At 40.6% G+C, this 19,692-nt stretch overlaps 1 protein-coding gene and 1 long non-coding RNA gene across 10 annotated transcripts in view; one reads left to right on the plus strand and one right to left on the minus strand.

Moving 5' to 3' along the window:
* LOC117883540 overlaps window positions 1-3,734 on the minus strand; it is a 58,598-nt gene extending 54,864 nt beyond the window's left edge. For all 5 annotated transcript variants that reach the window (XR_004647317.1, XR_004647314.1, XR_004647313.1 and 2 more), the window contains exon 1: window positions 3,588-3,734. This is a non-coding gene — a long non-coding RNA (uncharacterized LOC117883540). The remainder of the gene's footprint in view (window positions 1-3,587) is intronic.
* A 164-nt stretch (window positions 3,735-3,898) lies between these two features.
* The window catches only part of MYO5C (myosin VC), a 54,269-nt gene continuing 38,475 nt past the window's right edge, over window positions 3,899-19,692 (plus strand). For 2 of the 5 annotated variants that reach the window (XR_004647312.1, XM_034782899.1), the window contains exons 1-7: window positions 3,899-4,005; window positions 12,851-12,961; window positions 14,380-14,545; window positions 14,872-15,016; window positions 15,339-15,495; window positions 16,663-16,806; window positions 19,526-19,607. Coding sequence is in view for 4 of the 5 variants with exons in the window: in XM_034782899.1 (XP_034638790.1) it covers window positions 3,979-4,005; window positions 12,851-12,961; window positions 14,380-14,545; window positions 14,872-15,016; window positions 15,339-15,495; window positions 16,663-16,806; window positions 19,526-19,607 (832 nt within the window). In the remaining variant the exon portion in view is untranslated. Of the gene's footprint in view, window positions 4,006-12,850; window positions 12,962-14,379; window positions 14,546-14,871; window positions 15,017-15,338; window positions 15,496-15,522; window positions 15,596-16,662; window positions 16,807-19,525; window positions 19,608-19,692 lie in introns of those variants that run through there. The other 3 variants (XM_034782895.1, XM_034782896.1, XM_034782898.1) reach the window with 2 other exon arrangements.

The following is a 19,692-nucleotide window of genomic DNA, read 5'->3' on the forward strand; positions in this document are numbered from 1 at the left end:
ACACCAGCTTACGACTTTCACCTCAGGATCATCACTCTGCTTAACACACACCACTTAGATATGTTTATAGTGAAAACAAGTAGAAGTATAACAATGTAGCGGGGTTACCCTGCTCCTGCCCTGAAGGGCTTAAAACAGCCCTGGGAGAGGGCTGTGGCAGGGGAAAGGCTGGGCTGATTGGGAAAGCAGCCCTAGCTGCAGCCAGTGCAATCAGGGCCCAGCTGGCCCTTATAAGAGGGCGGTGGGCCAGAAGGACAAGGAGACACTCTCTAGCTCCTTAGAGAGAGACGGACCTGGCTGCCTGGGAATCTGAGGGTACCTAGGGTGGAGCAGTGCTGGGGAAGGGCAGAGGGAGCTGGGGAGCTCCAGCCTACCTAAGCCCCAGGCTGCAGGCCGAGTTAAGGGCCCACATGGGTGCTAGGGCTGCAGAGGGGCAGCCCAGGAATAGGCAAAAGCAGCAGGTCCTAACCCCCCTTGCCGATGATGAGTGGTTTACAGACTGCAGTCTGCCCCAGTGAGCGGGGTCTAGATAGTGACTGGCAGGAGCCACTGAGGCAAGGTGAGGATAGAGGGTTGGGGGTTCCCCTGGGTGGGGAAGACCAAGATTGTGGGTTACTGCTGGGGCAGAACCCTGACGTAGAGGGGCACCGGGGAGAGATTCGAGAAGTAGCAAGTCAAAGTATTGGAAACAAATAGTTGCATGTAAAATAAAATCATAATATGCATTCTGGAACAGGGATCGGCAACCTTTGGCATGCGGCTCACCAGCGTAAGCACCCTGGTGGGCCGGGCCAGTTTGTTTATCTGCCGCGTCCGCAGGTTCGGCTGATCGCGGCTCCCACTGGCCGCACCGCTTCTCACAGCCCCCGTTGGCCTGGAACAGCGAACCACAGCCAGTGGGAGCCACGATCGCCGGAACCTGTGGACGCGGCAGGCAAACAAACTGGCCCAGCCCACCAGGGTGCTTACCCTGGCAGGCTGCATGCCAAAGGTTGCCGATCCCTGTTCTAGAACATACTCACTTAACTAATTACTGTCATGTCTCACATTGCTCAGCATTTCTCAGCCAGGTAGGCTATGATCCCTTTTTCACAAAATAAGCTTGTTTCTGAAATGAAGAATAGTACGTCTCTCCTTGAAATCCCAGATACATCAAAATAGTTGTTTGATCTTTATTCATAAACCAGGTCCCCTCCTGCTGTATGTTTCTTTCTATAGATTTTTGCAATCTCGTGTCAATTTTGTAACCTTGATTAGTTGGTGGCTTCATATGCAAATAGACTTCCATTGTGAGCCACACAATGACCAGCTAGAGAAAGAAGCATTTACTTCCCTGTAGTGGGGTGGTCACCTGCTCCGGCCCGGAAAGGGTTAAAGCCAGCACTGGGAGAAGGCTGGGGATGTGAGAAGTGGCTAGGCTGATGGGGAAGGCAGCCACAGCTGGGGCCACATTCCAATCAGGTTGCAGCTGGCCCTATAAAAGGCCAGTGAGCCCAGAGCTTAGGAGACTCCCTCTCTAGCTTTTGAGAGGGAAGGACCTAGCTGTCTGGGAGCTGAGCAGGGACCTGAGGTAGGGTAGTGCTGGGGGAAAGGCAAGAGGGGCTGGGGAGCTCCATCCTGACCTCTCCCCAGGCTGCAAGGCCTTGTGCTGGGCCTAAACCAGATACTGGGGTTGCAAAAGGGCAGACCGGGGCTAGGCAGTGGCAGCAGGTCCTACCCCTCCTTGCCAATGATGAGTGGCCGCTGCAGGCTGCCTCAGGGAGCAGGGGCTAAATGATGACTGGCAGTAGGCACTGAGGCAAGGTGGGATTAGGGGGTTGGAGGTTCCCTGGGGAGGGGAGACCCAGAGACTGAGGGGATACTGCTGGGGCAGAACCCCCAGATAAAGGGGCACTAGGGTCTGGGAGGGATACGGGAGCCAGCGAGTGGGGATGACATCAGCCTGCAGAGGGTGCTCTGGAGCTGGAAAGCGAGCCAATTCCCAGACCTCCAGCAGGAGATGCTGCAGGGGTGAGTCCCCAATCACTACATTCCCCCATCTGAACAGAATCTATCACCTTCTAGTCATCTGTCTTAACTTACATACTTTAAAACCATAATTTTCAGTATAGATACATAACTCCTTAAATATCAACCACACATTTTGCAAAGATTGTTATGACCAGTAAGCTACTGGCTTGTGGTAGAGACCTTATATGCCACCCTTTGGTAAATTATTATGCATATACCAACCCCAGAGGATCCCTGTAAACCCCCTATACACCCTTTATGCCATCTGCCAGTTGGCACCTGGATCACACCAACATCATTATAGTTAGCTATATTTTGAGCTTTTGTTAATTTGTCACAACCTTAATACTGTATTTAAATTTGGGCTTTTGTATATTCAATTTCCTTGTTGGTTTAATAAAATGTAAGGAAAAAACCCAAATAGAATTTTATAAAGAATGCAATTAGTTACATTTCTATTGTTGTTGCTTATTTACTCAGGAATGGTTTCCCTTGGTCATCTGGGTTCCTTCAGTAAATATATATTTTATTTTTTACTAATAAAGATTTACCCAAGATAAGCTGTTCCAGTTGTACCAATGGGTATTTTTTGGGGTACAAGACTACTGTACAATAATTATAAAAATCAGGGGGGTAAGTTACTGTACCAACTATACACAACAGCTACATTTAATAATTCTATTTATTTTTATTTTTGAACACTAGATTGAAGTATATGTTTCTTCATTTTGAGGGAGACTGTCAATACCACTAAAGAAAGAGAAGTATCCAATATTCATTTGTGCTTCAGAAAATCTCCCCCTTCAACCATTTGGCTTGAGCACAAAATGTAGTCATGGATAAATGTTTTAATTCCAAATTAAGGACACTGGATTCCATATACCAAGGGTGGGTTAATACACCATTTCATTGCCAACAAAATTAAAAAAGGAAATCCCCCAGTTACCAGACTCTCAGCCCAGAGCCCTTTGCCTATAGCTGTAGCAGACTGAGCCAGCCTCCTTTGAGTGGACTGTACACAGTAGCTGTAAAGAACCAACTAACAACATGATGGAGAATGTTTATAAAGTTACTAATTTCCAAGCTAATACCTTGGAAAATGACATATTCAGAGCTTCTTTAATACAGCTGGGGTGTCTTAAAAAAAATTCAGGGAGGAGACTGCTCTCCTTCTCTAGGGAAACCCTGCATGCTGTAGCCCCCTTAAATACAGAACTAAGTTTGGCCATGCCTAGACTGGGGATTTGCCCCAATGATAGCCACTGCTATAGCTGCACCAGTGCACCCCTTAGTACTGACAGAAAAAGCCACTATTTGTTCCCGTTGTTGGAATGTAGGGTAAGCTATTGGTGCAAATTGCTGCTTCCCTTGTCTGTCTTCGGGCCACACCCTGAGAATTTGCCTCAATTCCAGCACAGCAGAGTAGACAGTGCCTTAGCCACAGCGGTGTTTGATCAGGCACGGGTGGGCAACATCATGCTTGAAAACATCTCGGGAGCGGCTGTGTGGACAGGCTCTGGCCCTCCTTCCTCGCTGCTGGTTTTCCAGCCAAGTTTAGGGCCACCTCGTTTACCCACCGTTTGAGCTAAAACAGGCGCCTCTGGAGGTCAGCACGAGCGCGGTCAACCCCTGTTAAAACAATGTTCACACATCGCACGGGTTCGAGGCGCCAAGACGCAGCGCTGTTCCACACTCAGTCTCTGGCCCTGCTGGGCCGCACGTCCCGGGGGGTGAAGTTCCCCGGGGGGGGTCTCTGGCGGAGGGGCGAAGCCGGATTGGTCTCTGCCCCGGCGGGGGACGGATGGATGAAGGCCCCTGGTGGCCCAGCGGCAGGTCCGGTGTCGGCTCGGCTCCACCCCGCTCGGGAGGGGCTAGAGCGGGACACACCTGGCGCGGCGGGGCCCGCCCGGGAGCTGCCAGCTGCGGAGCGAGCCCGGCTCCTTCCCCGAGGCGCGGAGGAGCGGCCCCATGGCGCTGGCCGAGCTCTACACGCAGGTGAGCCGGGCGAGTGGGGCTGCGGCATCCCTCCAGCGCGGGGCCCTTGGCCGGCCGGGGCCTGCCCTGGGCTGGGGGAGGGAGATGCCGCCGCGCTCGGGGCAGGGGCACCTGCCGCCCTGGGAATGGACGGGGGGGGGAAGGTTTTGCGTGGGCAGGGCGAGCCGGATGTGCCTGTCCCCGGAGCCCCGCCGCGCCCCCAGCTTGGGGGGCAGCACCAGAGGGTCCCTAGTCCCGAACTCGGGGCAGTGGGTCTGGGGGCGCTGCCGACCCCCGGCTTGAAGTCCTGTTAACAAATACCGAGCACATGGTTTCCATCAGCAACCCCTCTCCCCATAAAAACTGTCCCTGCACCCCTGACTCTGGTTATACTTTGCCTCCAAAGTACGGGACTGGAGAGTAAATGCACCAGCCTTGCCGACCCCAGTCCCTCAGAAATCGTGAGTGAAGCCCCCCAGAAGCATGAGATTAAAAAGAAAAATACCACACACACCTTTGGGGGTCGTTGGATCTGCCTTCTGGTCTTTGTACTCGAGGCTTCACATCCACTAACTTTTCTTTGCAACTATGACAGCTGGCAAAGTAGGGGGAAATCCTGGCCCTTTTGAAGTCCATGGGAGTTCTTCCATTGACTTCAGTGGAGCCAGAATTTCTCCCCCGCTCCCTCGCTCTTTTAAATGAAAACTACCCTTCCCGCATAATCACAGGACTCCAAGAACTGGGGCATTAAGAAAAGTGCCAGATATTGTGAGAGGCTGAATTTATGGTAGGCTGTTGAGATTAAAAAAACTTTTTATAGGAAAATATCATGACTTTCACCCAAGAGACTGTTTTTAATAATGAGCTATGATTTACCATTCTCCTGGGACTGAACAGGGCTAGTAAACGGCAGGTTTCTGTTAGATCTATACTCTATAGGTTATTTATTAAACTAAAATAAGGACTCTATCACTTAGAAAGGAGCGGATTATCCTGCCTGGATGATTCTTCAAGTCTGATTGCCTGCAGAATTGCTTTAATAAATAAACCAAACATTTACACAATTGTATAGAGCTTCAGCTAGGCAATAATAATGAAACAGAAGTGAAATGCTGTTGTGAATCATGAGACCTGGCTTCTGTTCCCAGTTTCTGACACTGAAGTGAGGTTTGGCAAGTCATGCCACTTCCCTATGCCTCCTCCCTTTCCCCATCTATAAGCATTATCCACCTTCAGATCAAGTGCTAAGTGTTTATTACCATTATGATCACTTTACAGTTTGCATACTGTGGGGCCAGCTCTCATGTCCAGTGAGTTTGCTTTGCCCTGGAGACAGAAAGTAGAACAGAAATCCAGGGGATCCCGTTTTGTGAGGGATTCCCCTTGTATGGAGGAATCCTTGGGTGCAGCTTCCTGGCTACCAGTGCATGAGCCACAGATAGCTATATCAGTAGCTGAGGACATTTTTACTTAAACCATGTTTATTTACTTATTACATTGTTAAGGTCAGAAAAGAATAAATAAGACTTAATCTTTGGTGACACATTTTTATATTATTCAGCTCTGAATACGCTGTCGGTGCTATAAAAGACCTAAAGAAAGAAATCTTAATCTAAAACACATCCATAAAACCCACTCCTACAAATGCTTAAGTACATGCTTAACTTTAAGCATGTGTCCATTTAGTTAAGCATGTGCCTAAGTATTTGCAAAATAAGACCAACAGCCATAGATAAGACAAGATGCAGTAGGAAACCCATGGAAGTTTTAACTTAGAATATTAAATCAATCTCTCACTCCCCTCACCCACTGATGTGGTTCACTATATTGAACTGGTAGAAGTAGTACCTCTTTAGACATGTCTAAAACATATTGTGTTAGTCTTTAGTTATATCCAAGACACAATCTGGCACAATTTGTACAAAATTATTGTACTTGCATTTGTTTTTTAAAAATAGTATATGTTAATTGGTATTCTGACTATGAACATAAAGTTATATAGCAAAAGGTGAGACAGCCAGACATGTACAGAAAATTTTAACATGACTAATGAGACAAAATACAATCAGCATCTATGGAGCAGGATATGGGTAATATCAGTATACAGGTCTATAGGACACATAGGAATGCAATTAACATTTTTATGTAATTTGAAAAAGAAAAGTTAATAAGTTTCTGAACAATATTTCATCTCTTCTTGCTTCAGTATAGAATAGAACAAGAATGACGGATTTATTATTGCTTACTATGGGAAGGGCATCTTTAAGTTAAAGGTTGGCCAGCGATACTCATATATGTAGTTGTGTATGTTTTAATTTGTTTGTTCAAGTTAATGCAATTCATTCCAAAGATATGCAGTTTGTTCCTCCCCAGATTATTTTTAAAAGCTCTCTCATGTATCAGATATCATATATGTGAATTGAAGTAACCTAAGTAGGCTTTAAAATTCCTAAGTGGGTATCACGGAAGAGTACTTTTATTTGAAACTTTTGATATTGTTGTATTTGGGGAGTATGAGGCATTATTTATGCAGAAGTCCCAACAAGCTAAACTAGTCATTCAGGCAATTCTGAAATAAGCACCTTGAAATACAGAATATCAGCTCTCACCTTTGGGGTAAACTTTGGATATAATTGGTCATTCATGAAGCTAAAGGGGAAATTTATTCTTCAAAATGTAAACTGAATTTTTTGTTTGTATAATTTACTTCCTGTTTTTTCCCCAGTCACTATAATGTCATGGTAAATAAGTTGTCTGTTTAACTTTTTTCTTTAAATAACCAAGGTAAACACTGTGCCTGTGTATTACTAATTTACAATCAAATATCTCTGTTCTGCCATAATACATAATGTCATTACAAGTTTAACTCTAGATGTCTGGACTGACTATATTTATTCATCTTATTACTTGCACATAAGTAATTCTTTCTGAGTGGCTAAAATTCTTTTTGAGAAGCTAAAAGAACACAATCTATTCTTGAATCCAGCATAGTGTCATGCAGGCGGGGAAAGACTGGGTGTAACTTTAACGGAGAATAAGTAAACTCTCTGTGTTTACTTGCAAGGTAGGGTTCAATTAAACCGACCTTAAGCTGGCTGGTTACATTTACCAATGGAGGCACCTGGAACTGCTGGGACACTTTCTGAAGAATACTTTGGTCACATGCTTTTTTTGTTCTTTACATAAGCATAGTTTAGTTTCTCACATATGATCACGCTCAGTCTAGGCTAGGCAGTTTGATTATAATACTGTTGGTCTGGTTAGAATAATATTTATTGAAATGTTCTATTTTAGCATATGTAAATATAAATATGTATACAGTATCCATGAAATCAACATATGTGACAGCGATAAAAGTGAAAGTCTAGCCTAGTATTTCAAGACAAGGAAATAGTTAAAATTTCTTCTTCATCTATCTTATTAAACAACACCTTTTATTTGGGTATAAAATGTATTAGTAATTTGATTTGGGGGTTATCTTTGATCGCTTAGGCAAAAATAATTTCACTACTATGGATTGTAGTTTGTTCAAGAAAGACTTCTGTGACTTTGCATATCTTCTTAATAATGTGCAAAATGTTCCTTATTTTGTGGGCATCACCAAACGGACTCATGAAGGGCATTGGAAGTTTGAAAGGTGTTCACTGAATGATATGTTTAGTACCATCAAGTTTCTTGATGGTTGTCAGGGGTCAGATCCAGGGGGGGAAGGTGGCGATACTCTTTTGAGCTTCACCCACAAAATAAACTCTGCCTATGCAAGTCACCAAAATAAGATACTACTGATGAGATTATGCAGATATTCAAAATATGGTAGGTTCCATGAGGTTCCTTGAACTTGCTCCCCCTTAAAAGGGATTGAATATGTCCATAGATTCTGGTAGGCTCCTGGACCACCACCTGATTAGAGGAAAAGAAGTAAGTAGTGGTATCTCCCAAACACCAGCTCGTTTGTGGCGTCCAAAGATGCAGATATGTGACCCTCTCTCTCTCTCTCTTAAATGATAATCCCTGGGCATCTGAGCTAACACTTCATTGAGATGAATGGGGCACCTCACAGAACTATTTTTCCAGGTTCTCTGCAGACTTACCTCTGCTTCGTTTACACTCAATTCACATTTATTGAGGTTTTCTTTGGCAGCATAAAAGCTAGACACTTACCTTTTTTTTTTTTTTTAAATTAAAATTGTGATTCTGGAGAACAAGCTAGTGCCTTCAAAGAAGTACCTGCACTGCCTATGGTCTCATACCAGCTATTCCTGAGTCCTGGAAAGATGACTTGAAAAAGGGGAGAATTCAGACATGTTTGTATATATCACATAGAAGCAAAAATGGTACAAAACCATTGTTCTAAAATACTTTGCTGGTCACCTTTTAGAGAGTATTCCCATTAGGGGTCTTTTGAAAGCTTGGATGTCTCTAAAGCAGCTTGGAAATAAGGATTCAGCCTATATGGTTCTCCTATGGGGTCACTGCTACAGAAGAGGAGGAGAGAAAACAGGGACTTGAACCCACTGACAGTAGGAGACAAGTGGCATGGGGAAGTGGGAACGAGGCAGCTGATCGTTCCCTACTATATCCAGAGTAGCAGGAGGAAAAAAGTATCTGGGTGAAGTCTTGGTTCTATTCAAGTCAATGCGAGTTTTGTCATTGACTTCAGCGAGGCCAGGATTTCACTTCAGGGTCTCTGTGAACAACTGTTTAAAAAACAAGAATAAAAAATAATACTGTAATGATTGTTTCTGTGCACATGTTTCTCTTATGGATATTCTGTCCAAAGAGGCACAGGGGATGAAGCAGAGCAGGTCCAAGGGAAGATGAAGTGAAGAGCAAAGGTTGACAGTGATGTTTGTCCTTTTTTTTTTTTTTCCCTTAAGGGAAAAAATACTTATTAAAGACACAGAAATGTGCATTATGGCTGAGATTTTCCAGTGAGCCTAAAGGAGTTAGGATCTAGAGCCCACTAAAATTCAATAGGAATTGGGGTCCTAACTCCCTTAGACACCTTTGCAAATACCAGCCTAAATACTTTATTAATGTTGCTTTTCCACGTAAGCAGTTGTCATAGGGATGTTATGTCATAACAAATTGGAAGAATAAAACTCTCTCTATTAAGATGTAGTACACAGTATGGAAAAAGATTTAGAAACCCTGCCTCAAGATTTTAAGAAAGAAAGGTAAGGGAAAACCAACAAATGGTCTTAATCTGCACCACAAAATGGAATTGATTTCAGCATATTTTTTAACAGAACACCCATTATTTATTATGGTTTTATTTTTTATTTTTATTTACTGTTCTATTAAGGGGATGTGGCAGAGAGGGATCTTTCAGGAAAGGGATGGTATAAGAGATCATCGGGGGCCGGGAAGGCCTGACATTTTCTGGAAGTAAACCCTGACAGTGGATCTTAACAAGATTGTCAGCTGTGGCATTATTTCATTTTGAAGAGTGTGTTTTTGCTGTAAGTGCTAGAGCTGAGAATTTCAAAATCATTGCTACTGTTTTGGTCTCCGTATCATATTGACAAATAAAGAGATACTGATCACAGAACTAAAAATTAATGGTAGCTATGCTACAAGTGATCATGACTTGATAACATTTATAATGTGCAAATAGATTAAAATCCAGATATATAAGTTTGTGTGTGTATATATATATATATATATATATGTGTGTGTGTGTGTGTGTGTGTGTGTATATATATATATATATAAAAAAAACTTGGTTCTTTAAAAGGGCCATTTTCGCAAAGTTGAAAACAAGTATGAGCCAAATCAGCTGGGAGGGAAAAATTTAATCAAAAATATGTGAGTGATGATTGGGAATTGTTTAAGAACACTTTTCTAGATGCCCAAAATGCCACAATCTCACAATTGAGGAAGAAGTCTGTATTAGTGGTTTAAAAACTGGCCTGGTTTAGCGGGGAAGTGAAGGCAACTGAAAAAAGAAGGATATTGATAAATTGGAGAGGATTCAGAGAAGAGCCACAAGAATGATTAAAGGATTAGAAAACATGCCTTATAGTGATAGGTTCAAGGTGCTCTTCTGTTCATTTTAACAAAGAAAAAGTTAAGGGGTGACTTGAGTACTGTCTATAAGAATCTACATGGAGAACAAATATTTGTTAATGGCTTCTTCAAACTAACAGACAAAGGTATAATGCAAGCCATTGGCTGGAAGTTGAAGCTAGACAAATTCGGACTGAAAATAAGGTATACGTTTTTAACTGAAAATTAACCATTCGAACAATTTAACAAGGGTTGTGGTGGATTTTCCGTCACTGGCAATTTGAAAATAAAATTTTGATGTTTTTCTAAAGATCTACTCTAGGAATTGTTTTGGGGAATTTCTATATCTTGTGTTATACAGGTGGTCAGACTAGATCATCACAATGGTCCCTTCTGGCCTTGGAATCTATGAATCTATTAATTGTTTCTGGAATGTTAGTCTGATGCATAATGTGAATGCATCCTATCTTGTTATGCACTATAATATTTGTAGGAAGTATTACACGTACAAAATCGTACTATGTTCTCAATGTTACAACCAGCAAGTTTCTAAAGTGCAAAAAAAAAGTTCCATTACATGAGTACTCCATTAAGGTGTAAGATCTGAATTCTAATCTATGAAACTTTAAAGCTCTCTTTGCTATAGGATTTTTTCTGTAATGGGTAAAATCTAGACAGTGCTCAATTATTGAATACAAAAGTTTAGCAATTAGGAATGAATTATTTCAAATGTAATCAGCATTTCAAACTTCGGCATGTCCTTTTTGTTATGCTTCACTAATAAGTTGCTTGTTTGGTTCAGAAAATTAAAGCGAAAACTCTGTTGTTTTTTTATAATTGGTAATTGTTCAGGATTTCATGTTATAATTAGTCTGGGTAAATAGCATTTTCCCCTTCACTAGAACAGCTAGTCTGCATTCAGTATATCAAAGCCATTAATCAGTGCCGTTCCTTATTCAAATTCATTCAGTAGTATTGATTTTCAACATTTGCATATTGAAGTCTGATAGTCATCTATGGTGGCCTATTTAGAATAAAGGATTATGCTGATATTATTTCTCTTTTTTAATGTGGGGAGGAGGATGGGTGGTCTTTAAAGGCAAAAGCACAGCACTAGGAAACAGGAGACCAATCTGCTGCAGGACATAAATATAGGAGCTTCTATTGACTTCAATGGGAGTTTTATCCTGTGGCAGGAAAATAGGGCCCCAAGATCCTATTTTTGCCACTGCCACATACCTTTTGAGAGATCTTAGGCTAGTTACTTAACCTCTCTGTGCCTCAGTTATCCCATCTGTGAAATGGGCATGATGATCCCTACTCCATAAACATATTTTGAGGCTTCATTCTTTTAGTGTTTGTAAAGTGCTTCAGGATCCTTGGCTAGAAGACATTATGGAAGTGTAGATTACTATCATGATACTGTATTTCTTATGTCACTCGCAGAATAGAAGTAGAGATTTGATTGTTTTGATCATTTGTACAAAAGGACTTCTCCTACATAATTTCTGTTCCCTGGCTGCTGTCAAAGAGATGTGTACTTCAGATAAGAATTTTCCCACCTTAGTCTGTTGCTAGTTTTGCTTGTTCTTTCAGTGAAGTCATAATGCTGTTGTGGTTAACATCAGTCTGTTGCTATGGAGATGACTGTGATGTCATAAACAAAGCATTATGACTTCACAGTAGGAAGAACAGATGGTCTGTGCCAGAGCAAACTCCAGTATAAACAACAGAGATAATCATGTCTTTGATAATTTATTTTAAAGTGGCAGTGGAAATTATTAAAAATGTAGAACGGCATTGGTTCTAAATGAAATTCTCTAATAAATTCAGTAGTTTAGCGAGAGAGACACAATATATACTCTATACTGATGGCAGCTGGACACACTCCTTCCACTTTTGTTGTATAACTTAAGTTTTATACTTTTTAAGTGAGTGTTTATACAGGAACATCTGCACTGTTTAGCCCTTAGTCTCATGACTAAAGCATATTTAAGATATACAGGTATCACAGCAAGTTGTTATATGTTGGTAATACTTTGCACCTAAGTAGCAGTATTACTTTTGAGGAGCTCAGAACACTTCAATAAACATTGTTTCACAACTCTTCTACAAAAGACATCCAGTTCAGCAGCTCACGTCAAGCGTTAGGTGCTTTTAGGGCAGAATGCTTTAACTCTGGGGCTGAGCTAAAATCCCTAAAGGGTGAAAGATTCCTGCTGAACCAGCTGGCCTTATGGGAGCTACCTGGCTGGCTGTAAATAGAGAAACCATCCAGCAGGCTTTGAAGTCTGTCTTCAGGGACCTGAGAGATTATTCTGTGGAGTTTGGTCTTTAATCGTATAAAAAGAAAAGTAACTGCGTAGGTATTTTCTTTTGCAAAATTTTTCCTATGTTAAATCTCCCCTTGCATGGTTTTAAGGAAGTGATCATGTAAATCCTACAGAATAAGACTCCTGGGCTTGTGTAATACTTATAGCAGAGATACTTGTGCATGCTCCTTAAATCAGAGCTTCTGCAGTAAGCATGATTTTACACTCTTTTCAGTGTCCTTAATTGAGAGTGCTCTGCCTTCTGCTTAACTTGAAACTCTGAGCCAGCACCTCTGAGATCTTTGGATAATTGAGGTTACACTGTATAGCTCTTTTACAAATATAATTAAAGCACAAGGCATTTGCCCATGGTAACACAGTAAGTCCATAGTGGACCCAGGGATAAAACCTAGGAGTCCTGCCTCCAAGTCCTGTATTTTAACCATTAGATCACATTCAAAAAAATATCTGGAAAATGTATTTTAAAGATAGTCTGTTCTTTAAATAGCATTAGAGTTAATGCTTATCTTATTCTGCTGTTGTAGTACAACAGGGTTTGGATCCCTGACAACGAAGAAGTTTGGCAGTCTGCTGAAATCACAAAGAACTACAGAACAGGAGACCATGTGCTTCACCTACTATTAGAAGATGGAACGGTAAGAAAAAATAGACATAGTTATTTCAATTTTTAATGAGAGGCTGGATTAGATCATGGTCTGTGTAGTCCAGGATGTTGTTTCTGACTGTGGCCAGTACGATGTTCTTGATTTTCTTGCAATTTTAGGATTTTCTAGCCATTAAAACTGTACACTAAGTAGCAATCCCCTAAAAAAAATGTAAAGAGCTTAATTTTACCATCCAGTGCTTGTCAGTGTATGCCCCATTGCACTGACAAGGGAAAATGGAGCTATGCCAATTATGGTGTTAGCTGAGGAGCTTGTCCATAATTTTTTTGTAAACTCATTGCTTTAGTATATGATTTGTAGTACATATACAGTAGAACCACACTGTTATGAACCTCTAATTTGTGACACTACTTTTTTCCAAAATACATAGTGAACACCTCCCTAGCCTGAGAATGAGTTATTGTATGTTTCTCTGATTGTCTGAGGTGCAAGGACAGAGATGGGAGTGAAGCTCTTTGTAAGTTGTTATACTGCACCCATCACCTTGGTATCTGTGCAGCTTACAAATTTGTTTATGTGAGCACAAGAAGATGACTGTTTTTCTTTCCTTTCCCCATTTTATAAGGACTACTTTTTAAAAAATGTGATATAAGCTGAGTTATTGAAGGAAATATAGGTCAGAAAAGTGGGGGGTTACATTTTTTTCGAAGGGCAATGAGGTCCAGGATTAATCTGAGCTCTTTGGGAAGCATGTTCCACAATCATGAGCCAGTTGCCTCTTCTGCATGCACATGTCACTCTTCAGGATGACCGTTCCGTTGTTCCAATAGAACATAGCTGTCATGCAAGGACATGATCATAGAGATCATATAGTTATTTGGGTCAATCCCACTGAGGACTTTGAAGATTAGGGCCCAGATTTTCTAGGACTTGGTGGGGAACGAAAAGGTAACTTTATCTCATCTTTATGTTCCCCACCTAGTCAAAGGTTTGTGATAAGATAGAACTGTCTTTAGAAGCTAACTTAAGACCAGTTGTCTGCAAGACCATAGGCCATTCCAGCACCCGGGACAGCTGGGAAAAAGGTCACTCCAGCTACACTCATGCTCCCTAAACTGCATTTAAACTACTGCAGAGTTTTTATGTTTAATTTAAACCTCTCATTCTCTGTACTGATTGAAGAGGCTTCATGTAAAAAACACTTGGTATGTTTCAGTATAATATATTAGAGAGAGAGGAAATAAGCCTTTATTTTTATGAGCCATTGAGGGGCCCCATCTTGCATTCCTTGTACACTAAAATGACCATGGATGTCATTGGAAGTTAACTGGTGTTGGCAGAATGCAAGATCAGGCACTGATTCATCATCCATGCAACAGTTAGGACAAAGGTAGCCAAAAAGTTCAATATGTATTTACACGTGCGTTTCATGTAATTTGCATTGTCAGGAATTGAATTACCCTGTTGATCCAGCACCTTTGCCACCTCTACGAAATCCTGACATACTTGTTGGTGAAAATGACCTCACAGCCCTTAGCTATCTCCATGAACCTGCTGTTCTACACAATCTTAAAGTTCGTTTTGTGGAGTCAAAACTTATCTACACTTATAGTGGTACGTAAAAACAAACCCAGGGTGTCAGATAAATGATTAAACTAACATTTTAAAAAGTTTACATCTTTGCTGCTGAAAGTACAATAGGATCAGAATTATGTTTTCCTGAAATCTGTTAAATCACCCTGGCTTCAAGAAACTTAATTATGCATGAGTAAGGACTGATCCAGTGACCAGGCCCCTGCATAGTGATTAGTTCAGATATGAATACTTTTACTACGCAGCAATTTAGTTGTGGTTGCTCGTTTTCAATACCTTACCTTTTGTTAGGTCTTGTAGAAAATGGGAGGATACATCTGATTTTTGTCCTGTTTATTTTTTCATAGGAATCATTTTGGTTGCAATGAACCCCTATAAACAGTTGCCAATATATGGGGATGCCATTATCCATGCATATAGTGGGCAGAACATGGGGGATATGGATCCACATATATTTGCTGTGGCAGAAGAGGCTTATAAACAAATGGCAAGGTACTGTATGTTTTCATTGTTTAACGCTTGTTTCTTCTAAAATATAATTTAAAAATCTCATGGCAAATACTGAGGGGTAGAGTTTCTGGAACTTACACCCCCTTTTTAATACCTGTCACGGGGAAAGGACAAAGGTGGTCCTAGCTCAATGATTTGTGTTGACTACAGCCTGAAGGGGACAAACAAAACAGGAGAAGCCAAAAGACCAAAGAGAAGCTGAAAGCTGGCAGTGGTGCTGGTCACAATAACATTTACTCCATGCATATATATACTTTTAGACTATCAAGATATTTAAAATCTCCTTCTTATCGTTCTGTTTTAGAAACAACAGGAATCAATCTGTTATAGTCAGTGGAGAATCAGGAGCTGGAAAAACTGTGTCTGCTAGATATGCTATGAGATACTTTGCCACAGTCAGTAAGTCAAACAGCAATGCGCATGTGGAGGATAAAGTACTGGCATCCAACCCAATAACAGAGGTAAATTTAAGGATGTATAAGTAAAGGGTCTTTATACTCATTAAAGGCTGAATCCTGAAAGCTGCTGAGCTCCTATGGTAGAAGTCAATGAGCATTCCAGGTATTCAAGTAACTCTTAGTAAACTATATACATTTTAAGAGCCCAGTCCTGTGACATCATCAAAAATATTCAACATGTACGTACACTTTTATCCATGTCACAAATATGTTTAACTTTCTTGCAAATGTGAAGTATTGAGTATAATGTTTATACCGGTAACTATTCAGTGGGCTATACTTATTGTTTTATTACAGTTTTGTGCTGTCACACTTTTCATGTCACCATCTTCTCCTTTAACCACTTTTTCAAAAACTAAATTCCTTCTTTTCTGACTGGAACCATCTGTAATAACTCAGCGACAACACAAGCTAATGTGGGTGTTAATGGATAATTGTAGGTGGTCTTGAACTCAGTCTAGGTGATGGCAGATAGAAGTCCATATTAAGTCATCCAAATCACAGGTCTGATTTTTTCGGAAGTTCTGAGCACCCACATCTCTCTTTAATTTCTGAGTGAGATTTGAATCTCAACACCTCTGAAAATCAGGTCACTTTATTTAGGTTCTATATTTTGGAACCCAAACTTGAAAATGTTTGCCTTTATCTTTTTATGTATATTTGAAATGTAAATTTTCAAATTGAGACACACACCATCACAAAGAACTTTTGAAAAATAAACAAATGTTTGTATATTGCAGTATGTGGGGGGTTGTTTTATTATTTTGTCTGCAACAGCAGGAAAAATTCTTGGATATATGGTTACAGGAGGAAAGAAGTGGGGGGTTTTGTAATTGTGGGTAGAAAAAGCTTGAGACTCCCAACCACAAGAGAGACTTATTTATTTTAGTGCTTAGTTTGCATAGAATTGCATTTAATATATGCATGTTACATTATTAGTCTAGAGACTCTGAGCCTAATTTCCAGACTTGGGCCTCATAAACATCCAAATCCCATCTCTGGATGTTCGGATTGATCCTTAGGCACAAAAAACTTTGGGCATTTATGGATCTAAGTCATATTTTGAGAGAGTTACTCCTCTTTACTTGTTCACATTTGAATACTGGACAGCATGAATGATTCTGTTGACACAAACTGTTTGGGCATTAAAGAGGTTCACCATGTTCATAGGCTGTAGGCAATGCGAAAACCACACGCAACGATAATAGCAGTCGGTTCGGGAAATATACTGAAATCAGTTTTGATCAGAGACACCAAATCATTGGAGCCAACATGAGGACGTACCTGCTTGAGAAATCCAGAGTTGTCTTTCAAGTAAGTGAAATAAAGTTTAAAAAGCCAACTTCAGTGAAATCACTGTTGTACAACTCGTTTAACTTTGTTAGGTGAAGTATTGCATAATTTGTATTAATCTTAGTGTGTACCTTTGTTTGGAATAGGAGTCTGTTATACATATACCGTATATACTGGTTCATTAGCCCGTTCGTTTATAACCCGCCCCTCCCCCACCCCCAAAGATGATTAGGTAAAAATAGCAAAAACTGTATGACCCTTTCATAAGCCAACCCTATATTTCATGGGTTGGCAAACTTTGGCTCCTGGCCCGTTAGGGTAAGCCGCTAGCGGGCCTGAATGTTTTGTTTACCTGGAGTGTTCACAGGCACGGAGCCCCTCCGCTCCCAGTGTCCACGGTTTGCCGCTACTTCCTGCAGCTCCCATTGGCTGGGAATGGCGAACCGCGGCCACAGGGAGCCGAGGGACTCCATGCCTGCAGATGCTCCTGGTAAACAAAACAACAATGTATTAGATATTCAATTCAATGATTCCATAGATTTAAAATCATCAAATTTTGGTGTAGACCCGTTTATAAGCCAACCCCCGCTCTTTGATGTGTCAGTTTTTTACCAAAAATATATGGCTTATGAACGAATATATACGGTATATTCTGTCTCTGCTTATACCATATGGAGGAGAGCAGCAGAAAGGCTCTGATCTCACAGGGGAAAAATGTAGTGAGACGCTATGTTCCCACCAATATCACCACATTGTTGTTGTTTTTTCCTCTCCAAGCCACAAAAATATAAGTCTTCTCCGTGCGGCCAAGATGGGGCAGGGCCAAGGGAGGAGGAGGAGGAGTTAGGGGATCAACTGCGCTGTGCAGTACATTGGCCTCTCTGGGAAATGGAGCTTATTTTGAGTCATTCCTAACAGTGGCATAAAAATGAGAACTTACTGCGTGGCTTGTGTAGATTTTGAAATTCTATATTTCAGATTGCGGTTTAGAGCTGACTCTTGTGAGAGAAGGAATGGATGTGCCTGAGCTATGTTTTATTTGCATTGTTTAAGAAATAATGTTCATGATATTTGAATACACAATTGAAATGAAGCTGAGGCATTTGATAAGGACAAAATTTTCCTGCAAGTTTACTTAACTGAAATTAACATTATTCCTTTTGTTCAATTAGTTTAGATGGTACAGCAAACCACAATGTAACTTATTTTCCCCTAGCAAAACCTGTGTTGCTTCATTCTCAAATTTCAAGTTGTCACATTGGAGACTTGGCTAGATTAAGTCACATATTTGGACATGTTTAAGTGGAAGATGAAAGTAGATACTTTGAACCCTCTGTGGAGATGGGCTATCTAAAGTCTTAGACTGCTCTCTGAACTGAATAGTTTGAGTGATTGACAGACTCAGGCACTGTCCAAGCTACAACAATGTTAGAAAATTTCTATCCAAAGTGAGATTTTGGCAACTTGGTTAGCAAAATTTCCACTTTCCTCTTTGAGAAGCCATGTTGTTTGTTTGGGGTGGCATAATCAATTGAAATTCTTCTCTTAGATATAAGTGATCAAAGATCTCATTAATTTTAGATGGATTTTTTTATTTGCCCTGATAAAACCAGTGTTAATAGAAGCACATTGGAAACATAAACTTTTTTCAGTAACACATAATAGGTGACAGGTTTCAGAGTGGTAGCTGTGTTAGTCTGTATCAGCAAAAATAACGAGGAATCCTTGTGGCACCGTAGAGACTAACAAATTTATTTGGGAATAAGCTTTTGTGGGCTAGAACCCTCTTCATCAGATTCATGAAGTGAAAAATACCTGCTCCTGTATTTTTCACTTAGTGCATCTGATGAAGTAGGTTCTAGCCCATGAAAGCTTATGCCCAAATAAATTTTGTTAGTCTCTGAGGTGCCACAAGGACTCCTCGTTGTTTTTACATAATAATTTAACCTTGAAAGGATTTCACCTAACAAAACAGGTTGTGGTTAACACTAAACTTTGAGATCCAAAAATTGTAGCATTGTGGAATCTTATTTAACCTATTTTTCTAAGGCTCTAATCCTGCAAACACTTATGAATATACTTCACTTCACTCTCATATATGTAAAGTTAAATGTGTGTTTTATGTGTTTGCAGGATCAGGGCCTAATTATGTGTCAGTCATTATTGTATTGTGAAATAATGGTGCTAAAATAGCATGGAAAATATCTGGTGGTTGGTTAGTTGGTTTTTTGTTTTGTTTTTTACAAAAACACACAAAACAAAATGTTGTACTGCTTGCTTGTAGTTGTGTTTATAATTTCTCAGGTATTCCGAACAGCTACCTCTGTACGTCTGTTATCTAACAGGTGGTTATAAAAATAGTTTTGAGAGCTTTCCACTTTCTGTGAATAATGTTTCAGTTAGCAGTCCCAAAGGAAGCAGTGCACATTGCTATATTTGCCAGCCCTTGTTAGTTTTTTAACTGAATCAATTATTAAATTAACAGTTTTGGCAAAGAACTCTGCACACTGACATGGGGTTTGGAGAGGAAGCGCCCTTGGTTTTGTCACAGTGAAAGTGCTTGCTGAATTCTAAAAGCATGCCCATTTTAGCATAGGCAATGTTTGACTCAAACTAAATTGCAATAAAATTTACACTTGGATAATCATTCACTCTTCTACAATTATAGTCAAATATCAAGTGTTTTCCGTGTTTATTTTTCTTTCTCCAGTATCATGGTTTTCATTTCTTTCATTTGCAGTCAGAGAATGAACGAAATTACCACATATTCTACCAGCTGTGTGCTTCTGCTCTGCAACCAGAATTTAAGCATCTTAAATTGGGTATGTCTCAAGAAAGTAAACTATTCTTCACCTTTGCAGTGTTACATTTTAAGGATAGGATTTTCAAGAGCCCTAAGTGTCTTAG

Source organism: Trachemys scripta, chromosome 10, assembly GCF_013100865.1.
Source record: "Trachemys scripta elegans isolate TJP31775 chromosome 10, CAS_Tse_1.0, whole genome shotgun sequence".
Taxonomy (NCBI): domain Eukaryota; kingdom Metazoa; phylum Chordata; order Testudines; family Emydidae; genus Trachemys; species Trachemys scripta.